This window comes from Micropterus dolomieu, linkage group LG11, assembly GCF_021292245.1.
Source record: "Micropterus dolomieu isolate WLL.071019.BEF.003 ecotype Adirondacks linkage group LG11, ASM2129224v1, whole genome shotgun sequence".
In the NCBI taxonomy this organism is placed as follows: Eukaryota; Metazoa; Chordata; class Actinopteri; order Centrarchiformes; family Centrarchidae; genus Micropterus; species Micropterus dolomieu.
Window position 1 is genome coordinate 22,104,500 of NC_060160.1, and position 12,059 is coordinate 22,116,558.

The 12,059-nt window shown below is 41.6% G+C and overlaps 1 protein-coding gene across 11 annotated transcripts in view; it reads right to left on the minus strand.

Moving 5' to 3' along the window:
* kiaa1109 (KIAA1109 ortholog) overlaps positions 1-12,059 on the minus strand; it is a 79,655-nt gene that overhangs the window by 39,087 nt on the left and 28,509 nt on the right. For 10 of the 11 annotated variants that reach the window (XM_046063186.1, XM_046063189.1, XM_046063185.1 and 7 more), the window contains 10 exons: positions 11,172-11,299; positions 10,653-10,855; positions 10,179-10,379; positions 8,792-9,003; positions 5,226-5,377; positions 3,868-4,018; positions 3,577-3,729; positions 3,100-3,340; positions 2,710-2,858; positions 1,058-1,289 (listed from right to left, as the gene is read on the minus strand). In XM_046063186.1, coding sequence (XP_045919142.1) covers positions 1,058-1,289; positions 2,710-2,858; positions 3,100-3,340; positions 3,577-3,729; positions 3,868-4,018; positions 5,226-5,377; positions 8,792-9,003; positions 10,179-10,379; positions 10,653-10,855; positions 11,172-11,299 — 1,822 coding nt within the window. The remainder of the gene's footprint in view (positions 1-1,057; positions 1,290-2,709; positions 2,859-3,099; positions 3,341-3,576; positions 3,730-3,867; positions 4,019-5,225; positions 5,378-8,791; positions 9,004-10,178; positions 10,380-10,652; positions 10,856-11,171; positions 11,300-12,059) is intronic. The other variant, XM_046063184.1, reaches the window with a different exon arrangement.

Sequence of the window (12,059 nt, forward strand, 5' to 3'; positions counted from 1 at the left end):
TGAATCTCCCCCACATTTTTGAATGGGTTTTGTTTCACAATCCTCTCCAGGGTGCGGTTATCCCTATTGCTTGTACACTTTTTTCTACCACATCTTTTCCTTCCCTTCGCCTCTCTATTAATGTGCTTGGACACAGAGCTCTGTGAACAGCCAGCCTCTTTAGCAATGACCTTTTGTATCTTGCCCTCCTTGTGCAAGATGTCAATGGTCGTCTTTTGGGAAGCCGTCAAGTCAGCGGTCTTCCCCATGATTGTGTAGCCTACAGAACTAGACTGAGAGACCATTTAAAGGCCTTTGCAGGTGTTTTGAGTTAATTAGCTGATTAGAGTGTGGCACCAGGTGTCTTCAATATTGAACCTTTTCACAATATTCTAATTTTCTGAGATACTGATTTTGGGGTTTTCATTAGTTGTCATCTATAATCATCAAAATTAAAAGGAATGAACACTTGAAATATATCAGTCTGTGTGGAATGAATGTATACAAGTTTCACTTTTTGAATGGAATTACTGAAATAAATCAACTTTTTGATGATATTCTAATTATATGACCAGCACCTATATATATAATTATGACAGAGACACGGTTTGTACAATTTCCAAGCTCTCACATACAAACACATTCAAGGTCTCGTACTACAATGGAGAAACATAACCTGAGAGAGAAAATGCTTTTCTTTTTACACTTTGATTTCTTATTTAGCTCCCTCTCTGGTGCATCTTTAAGCTACGTTCAAGCTTTTACAGCACTTTCGTTCATGAAGCAAGATGATATCAGCAGGGGTTGCTGAATGTTAGAGTGTGAAACAAAGCAAATAACTCATGGCACACTGACTCCGCATATTGTTCACTGCGGGCACGTGCTTGACGAGGGACCAAGCTGTGAATCTATTTTATTCTTCACATTCACACTATTGAACAGTAGAGGTCAGCCTTGCAGCAAAAATGACAAAAACACTTTTACATGTTGTAATTTAAAAAAAAAAAAAATCAAGGACAACCTTCCACATATTGTAGTTAGCAGCAGAGCAACACACCAGTAGGCCGGGCATTAGTACCTGTGCGAGTGAGGGAGCTGCTCTTGGCTGCAGTGGCGGCAGACGGCTCGTTCCTCTGGGGCATGCCCTCCAGCAGGTTGTGCAGACTCCGAAAGCTGCCTGTCAGATTGCTCAGGAGGCTTTCCTTCCTGGGGCTGTCCTTGGCTGGCATGCCTGTGCGGCACACATGGGCGGGGGAGTCAGCCGCTGTGTCACCGCTGGTGTAGCTCAGTGACTGGTATGGATGGGAGCCCTGGGTATGACAAATGTACAGATTACTGAGCGGAGGTCATGTTCACACAGCGCCACTGCCTGTGGCTTTATATATTTCAGATGAATGGGATACACAGTGACTGCCCTGATCCATAATGGAAATATCCCAAAGTGGAGGAATACTTTTTTTACAAAAGAGCTGAATAACCTAAGCAGACCCTGTGACGGTATAAACAAACACGTTACAGTTTAATTTGGCAGACAATGGAAAATGTCATCTCCCCACTCAGTGTCAGCTGAGATCCCTCCTGGCTTTCCAACAGTGGAGTCACCTTCACACCAGGACTGCAATGTCTGCTGTGAATTGTCATTTTCCTTTTGAAGTACTCCATAACATTCACACTCGCTACGTTTTCCAGGGCTACTAATGATTTCTTTCATTACCAACAAATCTGCCGATTATTTTCTTGATTTATCAACCGTTTGGTCAATAAAATGTTAGAAAACTGTTAAAAAACTGTTTTCAGGGATTGCTCGTTTTGTCTAACCAAGGGTCCAAAAATCAAAGCTATCAAATTTACTATCATAGAACACTACAACAACCAGCTGAAATTCACATTTAAGGAGCTGAAGCCACTGAAGTTTTACTTGAAAAATGAAAATGATTTCATCAAATTCCTGCAGGTTATTTTAATGTTGATCGACTAATTGATTAATCAACTAATCATTTCCAACTATACTTTTTTTGGTTTAGTTTGCCATTTTGGGAATGGTGCTGTACATGGGCTCCAGGAAAGATAAAAGAGAATTCCCCAAACAAGAATATTATCACCTTTCTCTGATAGCTCACCATGTCATCCTCCTCCTTCGGGAAAAGTGAAATAATCCTTGATAACACATTCTGGCTGCTACAAAGTATGTCCTTTAAAAAACTGCAGCAGAAGATTTTGTATGCACTGGCTGCCTCTTATCTTTCTCTAAAAGAAACAATCTCACTGGACCAGTAGTGGATTTAGGAAAACTGTATACTTTTATTAAACCAATCTGGTTTATCTGGTGTGGACATGAGTAGAGCTGAAACAATAAATCAGTTAACCAATGAGATGATCGACAGAATATTGATCAGCAATCGATTAAATGTGTGAGTAATTTTTAAAGTCTGTAGCTTTTCAAATAGAAAGAGAAATATTTTCCTTTTTCTAAGTTTTCTATGACATGAAACATGTGAAACATGTGTTGTGCAGTTTTACTATGGCCTCTTGGGACTGACAAAGGGCATTTTTCACTGTTTGCTGACATTTTATAGACGAACTATTATGAAAAAACATTGGCAGATTAATACATAATAGAAATAATTGAAGTTGCAGCCCCAGAAATGTGTATGTGCATGTATACATGCAAACCAATAAGGATTTATGACAGATAACTAGGACACAAAAACAGACAAATTCTCAAAGTACCTTTATCCTGAGTGCAGACTCGTTGTGTGTATGGGACTTGGACAGTTTCCTCATGATCTCCACTCCGCTGACGGGACCAGAGTTCACTTCTTTCGGAGGGGGACGACTGCATGCTCCCTCCAGCAACATGGTGTGTTCACTCACTGTGGCTTCACAAAAATCACATAAAATAAAACTCCTAGAAGAACCATATGACTGCTCTAAAAGTCAAATCTATAAGAGTCAAATATTCATACCATGTCATTTATGTCTACATCTACATCTTTCACAGGTGACAGTCTATTTACTTCTGTGCAAAAACACTGAGAATTAGAGGTCAGGAGTTTCACAGTCCATCTGTTACCACAGATGGGTGAGTCAGGATAATATTTGCACACTGTAAGCTCCCACCTGCGTCAAATTCAAATTCGGCTCCATCAGCGCTGGTGTCACTCTGCAGTGCAGCACCGTTGTCCAGGCCCAAGATGGTCTCCCCCAGGCTCTGCTGAGGCTCCTTGGGTTTGGCAAGCTGGTTGGGCCTCATCAGACCAATAGCTTTGAAGCCTTGAGTCACCACAATAAATTTCATCCACTGTCTGGCCAGAGCAACCAGACCCTTCTTCAGAGTCACAAGGGCTGGAACCCCGTCATTCTGGGATGGAAAGGAGAAGAGTAAAGAACTGGATTAGTGCCACTGGTCCCCATTGATTAAAATATTGAAGGGGACGCGAGCACTTAAGACAACTTAAAATAATTGGTTTTCTGTCCAAATGAGACCATATAACATAATATAAATTCTAGCAGGGATTTATCTATACAGGGTCAAGTTGGACAGTTTCCTAAAATAGATTCCACTGAAAGGAAGAGATTCAGAGGACTCGCACTCACCATGGTAGCCTCCTCTATGACAGAGTAGTCAGCCTGCTGCAGATAGCGGTGAAGAATGTTACAAAGCATACAGGAGGGATTCTCGTGTAGGTAGCGAGCTCGTTTAGTGACGCGGTTATACTTGCTCCGGATAGGGATGTGGATGCTCTTTTTCTGTTGGGGAAAGACAAAAAGTGTTAAAAGGACCGTTTTAAACTAGAGCCCATACAATCAAGTAAAACTAGATATACATTTAAAGGCTGGTTTGATAAAAGGCTAATTAATGTGTTTGTCTACTGATGTACTGCTGACCTCAAGAGCTTCGGTCATGATGCAGCCCATAACGGCGCACACGCGCAGTGTGCCCTCCATGTCCAGTTTGCGCAGAGAAGATTTGAGCTGGTCGATGGGAACCAACCAGGCTCCAATGGCAGGCGTGGCTGTGCTGAGCAAATTCAACTGCCTGTAAACAGAGAGTCAGAGGATCTCTTAGCACCTTAGAATAGCTATTGATCAATATATCCTAAAACAGATTGATACTTCTTTGTATACTTCTTTTCTCCTTCTTTGACATTTAATAACTGTTAAGAATTAATTTTTGTTGCTTTAATCTCAACTGCAGAAACCAGGTACATGGTGCATTTGGTTAGTTGAGTTATAATAAAACTCTGGGAGGCTGACAGGTCTGCATCAGCAGCAAAGTTGACAACTGTTGCCAGGGACACACAAGTGAACTTTCTCAAAAAAAAACAGATAATATTATACTTATCCCACTACACTGTCACACCACTGACGCTAGAAGTGAACAACAAGTGAGCTTACTGTACTTCAGCCAGATAAGGTGAAATGTAGTTGCCTTTTGTCTTAAAATACAGCATAAATCGGTAAACGCAGCTTCGGTTCAGCTGTATATCCCCTTACCAGCTTAGCAACATGGACTGGAGCAAGAGCTTCAGAGAGGTAAGTTATTAATCTGTAACAAAAGTATCTTTCATCTATTAAGATTTAACAGAGCTGTCTACATCACAGTAACAACTTTAATGTCCATTGACTGCCTGGAGGGTAGCTAGTGTTTGGAAGAGAGAGGAGAGGTGTGCTGCAGCTCAGTGTTTTTCCACTGGTGTTTTTGAGGGCGTGTCAGAGTAGCTGCTTAGTGAGCGTTTTATGACGCGCATTTTGCTTTCATCCATGTGTCGACACCAGGATGAAAGGGAAACAGCTGGACTACAAACGAGCCGTTTTCAAGCAGTTCAGAGCAGAGTTTTCTGTGGGAGATGATGAGAGAACTCCCTTTGGGCTGGACTTATGGACTATGCAGTTAGCAGTAATAACTGCATAGGGATCTGTGTTTCCTTAGTCAGACTCTGAGACAAGAGTTTGAAATGATTCATGTAAAAATTGTGTTTGTTTGAGAAGCTGTAAGAGGCTCACGCAGCTTTCCCCTCATACATGAGGTTTTGCGTGATTCCTCATTTCCCTAAATCTCTACAAAGGAGGTGGCGAGTGCAACGGTAGCCGGAACCACAGCATCACATCAGGTTGAAATATTACCAGAATGTCCCTTTAATCATGAATTTACCTATCTGGGTTGTTTCAGAACAAATCATGGACTTACTGTAATCATGTGAAAGGATTTTTGTTAAGAGGGCCACGTGTCAGTGGAGTCGTACCTGGAGATGGCCTGTGAAGGTGAACGCACATTGGTGGGGGCAGCAAAACTGAACCAAATCTCCCTGATTGTCAGCTTCATGCTGCTGGAGTCAGGAGGTGGGGGCATGAGGGGGAGGTCTTTCTTCAGGTCGTCCGACTCCACCCCCTCATCCTTCAGAACACAAGAGAACAGGATTTAACAGGTTGATGAGACTGGCTGGTGGGATTGAGTTCCAGTATTGCAGCTTTGGAATAGATTTACTGTCATCCTCTATGACTAGAGCCTCAAACACATCACTTTCAGCCTGATTACAGCTTTGATTCACCATCTTCGCTTATTTTCAAGATCAGAGTGGCTCTTCCCTAGTTTGATGACTTTAATCTCTTTCTTCTGACTCTTATCAGGCTCATGAAACATGTGAGGTCCCTATTGTAACTGAAGGATTTTTTTTCCTTTAAATAAACCTCAATTTTGGCGGCCTAAACATGCTCAAAAACTCACAAAAAACTTTAAACACAGGTCAGGCGGGGCAAGAAATTTCATATTTTGTGGGTCTCACACATGAGCGTGGCAAAATGGTTTGATAGAGCCCCCCTACAGAGCGGCCCTGGGCCAATGTTTTACCTACATGTATAAAATTTCTATGGTACGTGTATCATGTCCAGACGTAGCGATTCCCAACACCCAACAGGAAGTCATCCATTAGTCCGATTAACAGCACATTTACGCTGTGCAGTCTAAACTCACTGATGACTAAAAGTTATACAAACGGTGAGTTTTCGTCCACAAGCTGGCCCGTGGCATGGCGTCCAAAATTTACGAGTCACGACGAAACATGAAGTTGTTATAACTTCAATTTACGTGCTCACATCTGCACCAAATTTGATGTATGTAATTAGTCCCACCCTGAACACATCTACATACGTCATTTTTTTTCAGATCAGTGCAGCAGAGCTTTGATTCTCTGTAAACAAATTCACATCCCCCGGCACTTCCTGTGACATTTAGGAGCTTGTAAGCTTGTCCTCAGTTACGTTTGTTGTCCTAAAAAGAATTTACTTTGTCCTCACATAAGTAAACCTTTGAGGTGAGTGTCTGTAGAGCTAAAAAAGCTTTCATGCGTTTGTTGACCTCAAGAAAATTTGATAAAAGAGGAATGCCATGGTAAAAGTTATTAACTGAGCTCATAAAATAATCAACTGACACCTTCTGGACAATTAGTTGGTCGATATACTCTTGTCTGACCAAATTCTCACTGGTAGGACAATTGCTGGTGTTACTTTCATAAGGGGAAAGGCACTTCTTAATCTGGTATTTATGGGGACAGAGGGAAATAGGCTGACCTGATTTAATAAACTATAAGACTTACAAGACAGGAAGTCAAAACAACCCCAATTTCACAACTCACCCAACCTCCTGGAGGCTGCTTGGCCTAACTTACTGAACATTTATTCGGCTCCAAACTAACTGACACCATTTCAAAGATCTAGCCAGCACAAATTGCTGCCCCCAGCCTCTGAGGGCAGAAAAAAGTTTATTTTTTGATGACAACATGTGTGTGTATTTCACTTGGGACTGCATTCTTAACAAGGGGCAGTAACAAGGTACAAGATCAAGGATGGATCAATAACGGCTGTACGTGACCCGACTTCAAACTTCAAAGCTGTATTTTTTAACTTGTTTTATGTTGTTTTAGTGTTTATTTTGTAGGTTATCTGTTAAACTGGGGGTTAACATTATGCACAGCTTATGTGGTTACTCCCAGAAGGCTGTGGCAATGTTGGACTTATGTGGTAATATTGAGAGAAAGTCAAGATAATGTTAAAGGAGACCTATTATGCTTTTCCACATTTTATAACTTATCTACAATGTTAAAAGCTTTGTCCATGTTTAACATGGCCAAAGCTTAAAAAATTAGGTTAAAGTATTTAAAGTGCTTTCAGTCTCTCACTCACTCTTCCTTGGTTGCACGCATCAGTCTGTGTGGCTTACTGTGTGGTTCGTAGGACGTGATCTGCTGGGTGCCGTTGTGACAATTTAACTGGTTGGGCAAAATTAACTGGTGATAGTCCCAGATGTGTTGTAGGTGTGGCTTCAGGATGCACTGACTGCAAACCAGGAAATATGTTCCGATAATGTTGTTTATCTACGTCATGTGTCGTTATATAGATATTGCCTATGCTTCTGAATGTAGTTTGCAGGCTACATCGTTAGCTGCACGATGATTCACAGGGAGCTCTCCCACTTGCAAATTAGTTCAAAGCGAGGACTGTGAGCGTGATCATGGATGTAACTGTGTCACTGTTCAAAACACTGCAAGACTTCAATAAACCGTCCAAATGTTCATGTTGTCTGTCTAATTTGTGCCACGGTCGGTTTACATGTGTTCTTACTTACATAAGGAAACAGGCTGAGGTGTTTGACGCTCAGATGGAGCGCAGAGTGGAGACGCTGTTAGCTGTGCAGAGTGCCCAGATTAACCTGTGACATAGCTTCGTACCATCGATCACCTTTATATTCCGCTATCTTTGCCATCGTTACCAACATTGGCTTGCCAGTCCACATTTGTATCATGTGTCGTTATTTATCGGACGTCGACTTGACCTGAGAACAGTTTGTCATCCAGCCTGTAAGTGAAACAGTCTGGATGTTTAGGCTGAGTTACACTCGGCCCGAACACAGCGTGAAGTCAGCTGTGGCCACGGTAAATGCTGAAGTTAACTTGTGATACAATACCGTACCATGTGTCATTTCACTCATTTAGCACACACATACAGAAGTTAGTTGGAGGCAGGGATGGTGTAGGCTATATACGATGTAGCAGGGTCTGTGCTCACTACTGGTGTGAGTAGGTTGAACAGAGATTACAGTATGCAAATAAAATATGAGCGAATCACTGTAGGTGGGAGAGGTCCCTGTGAATTATCATACAGCTAACGATGTAGCCTGCAAACTACATTCAGAAGCATTTCTATGTAACTATAAAGCCGGGAAGTAACACTGCCTGTTCTGCCCAGCAACAACAGCCTGGTAACATGCTTCAGGTCTTGGCCAATCAAAAGACAGTGGACTTTGAGAGGGGGGGCCTTACACAGACTGGAGCATTTGCAGCTTGTTTCACACAGAGGCTGAAATGAAGCCCTACATGAAGAGTCAGTATAAGAACTTTTTTGAACTTTGAATCATGCAAAGCTGCCATACAGGAGTCACAAAACTACAATATAGGACTGGAAAAGCAGTTTAATAGCTCTTCTTTAAGACTTATTTGATGGCAACTAAACAATGGGAATGGTAGTTTTCTTTTCCCCCCATGTTGCTTTTTGTGGAACTTTACTGCAACCCGGTCTCAGGGATCCTTGCTGGGGTGTGAGTGCATGTGCAATCAATTGGTTGAAGAGTAGGTAGAATGTCATTCGACCAAGATTTTATTTGGTTGACCACAGCAATAACAATAAATACTGCAGAGTTTAAGGTTTGGATGGAGAACAGAATGTTGGCTTGGACCTAGTTTTTTAACAAAAAAATTAGATGAAGGGGTGCATTTTTAAGCCCCATAAACATAGAAATATTTTCTCAGTAAGTCACCTGGTCGTCTGAGTCCGAGTGTTCATTGACATCAGAGGCAGGGCTGATGGTATCATGCGGCAGGTTGTCATCAGAGACGTCAGTGCTGTAACCGCTGCCCGTCTGAGAGCCCGTTGAACCATTGGACTTAGACATACCCGTCTTCCCCCCATTGTCTGAGCGTCCCATCACACCAAAAGCATTGTAAAGAATGGCTCCTGACTGACGGCCCCCTGCAACACAAAGTGTAATACATTCACAAATCTGTACACATATTCCCAACATCCTTCTTTGATTTTTTCCTAGGTCTCAATGTAAGTGATGACTAGGGATGGGGATCATTAATTTTTATTTATATTCATACACTTTTATTGAGACTGCTTGATGATCAGATTCTTTGTCGATACTTTACTATTATTTGGTGACAGTTATTTGGTAGGACCAGACCCAACGGGTATGAGGTAGGCCTGCAATGTATGAGGAAAATATCCAATGTGCAATAACATTCTTATATATTGAGATACAATAAATAAACAAACATATAAAAAAATATTGAAGTGTGCATATTAGCTGCCTGGTTTTTTTTAAAGTAATTATAGGATTAGACTTTAATATTTAAATACAGCTAAATGTTGTTTCTAGAGCAGCAACATTAATGTTTACAACAGCAAAGTCACTATATATAAACTCAAAATCTGACATCACAATAGTGATTGAAGTTTAGAAAGAATAAAAACTCAGACATCAGTCAGCATCTTCCTCCTCCTCCTCTCTGCAGTTATTCACTTCCTGCAGGTAACGTTACCTGGTCGAAGGAGGAGCGGCTGGTTTGTCTCAGCCAGCAGCTGAGTTTACAACAATGTGCCACATTTTAAGACTACAGACTAGTCTATGCTCCAGACAGACAGCTTTCTATTTAGCTTGTTTTTAACATTTGGCTAATGCCAAGCTAACGTTAGCTGTGCTTGTATAAAACATACAGGATGACAGACTGAGGACAGAGACGATTAAATTAACCCTTTCTACATGCTTACCTTACAGACAGGTGTATTGATAAAGTAAAGTCTTTTTATTCTCAAAGGTTTATTGCACAGACTTACAGTAATGAGCATAGCGGTCGTCGACTCGAGTAGTTTGGAGCCAATGTAACCTCACCGTCTCCGCGTTTCGGTCCCATCAATAGAAAACATTAGTTTCCTTATCCATGCCGTTTCAATTTAAACCAGATTTGACGCTCGAGACATAACGTTACATCATAGGACCCGCTAGTCTCGATAGTGGTATCAATAAGCTCGGACCTTGTTGATTTTCGGGTTGTAAGAAATTTTGGAACCGGCTCCTTTTAGAACCAGGTATTGATCCCCATCCCCACTGATGAATGCTCCGAAAAAAGTTTAGGATGTTTTACCTTTGACTGTGAGGTTCTCGATGCCACATTCAAACATGATCCAGCCCCATTTCTCAAGAGATGCTGTGGAGCGGCTGAGATCGCCTGCTGTGCCCTGGGCGTCTGTTTCATCCACCACTGAAAACTCCTCCAGCTCCTCCAGGCCAAACAGCACTTTGGACTTCTCAAAAGGGATTGCTGTGATGGCACATGTGCCAATGTCTACAAAAAGGAGAGGAAACAACGCAACTGTTCAGAATTTCAACAGAAACGAGCTTGGGCAGAACAAAAAAATGTGAAAAGGGAGCATTTCAAAATAACTTTCCAGTCAAAGTGTCTAAATACTTTTGCTTGTTACTATTGGTCAAGTAAGGGAACCTTTGCATGCTTACACAGTATATCAACAAAGAGTTTGTAGATCATTTAAAAGTTAAGTGAACCACTTCAAAAAGTGGCACAAGGGATCAAACAGGGCTTTCATTCTCCTGAACCAACCTGTGGAGTCGAGGCCTCGCAGCTGGCTGTGGATACGGTGGATATTGAGCCTAGCGGCGATCTCTTTGCCCTTCTCAATGCCGGCATTGGAGCGCAGCGAGCCAGAGGACTGAGGCTGCATCTTGGTTGCTGAGGCATACTTCTCCAACATGACTGATGGCCGGCCATGTTCTGTGGTGTTGGGTGTCTCCTCCACAATACCCCTGAAAGGACCACAAAGAAAATGTGTGTTTGTATTTGAGCTGGGCTGTGGGCGCATAGTCAGAGAAATCCAATTTGTTGATTTTGTATTATAAGGACAGAAAACCATATAAGTGAATTATTCCCAACGATTAACACCCTGCGGAATAGTGGTGAATGGCACTCTTGAAAAAATGACATCCAAACAACCACAACTGAATGTGCCAGAAGGCATTTTAAAGCACGTATAGCGGGCATATTTGCACTGAGCACATATACTCCAAAAAGCTTAGTCACTGTACACACACAGAATGACATGTGAAGTAGTTGAGACATTACCTGTTCATTCTGAACTGGGTAGCAATCCTGTCGAAGCACAGCGCCACAAGAGACACATGTGTGACGCATTTATTGGAGCAAGACGGTGACCCCTCCTCTACAGAAGCCTGCAGGAGGCAAAGGTTCACCTGCAGCAAAAGAACACAAAACAAAAAAAACAACTTTAAATAATCAGATGCTATGGACATAAATAATAGCAAAGCTCGCAAGAAGCTCTTTAAAAAGACAAATTATTACTCCACAGGGACGACAACAGTAATGAACAGATTAGTCATACTGTGAGGCTGTTTTCCCCAAATGTAAGATTTTTTGGGTTTTTCTGTATATGAACACATACAGAGGGCAATAGAAAAGTCAATACTGCAATAGTTACAAATGAGAAAGATATACAGGTGCTGGTCATATAATTAGAATATCATCAAAAAGTTCATTTATTTCAGTAATTCCGTTCAAAAAGTGAAACTTGTATAATGTATACATTCATTCCACACAGACTGATATATTTCCAGTGTTCATTCCTTTTAATTTTGATGATTATAGATGACAACTAATGAAAACCCCAAAATCAGTATCTCAGAAAATTAGAATATTGTGAAAAGGTTCAATATTGAAGACACCTGGTGCCACACTCTAATCAGCTAATTAACTCAAAACACCTGCAAAGGCCTTTAAATGGTCTCTCAGTCTAGTTCTGTAGGCTACACAATCATGGGGAAGAAAGCTGACTTGACAGCTTCCCAAAAGACGACCATTGACATCTTGCACAAGGAGGGCAAGACACAAAAGGTCATTGCTAAAGAGGCTGGCTGTTCACAGAGCTCTGTGTTCAAGCACATTAATAGAGAGGCGAAGGGAAGGAAAAGATGTGGTAGAAAAAAGTGTACAAGC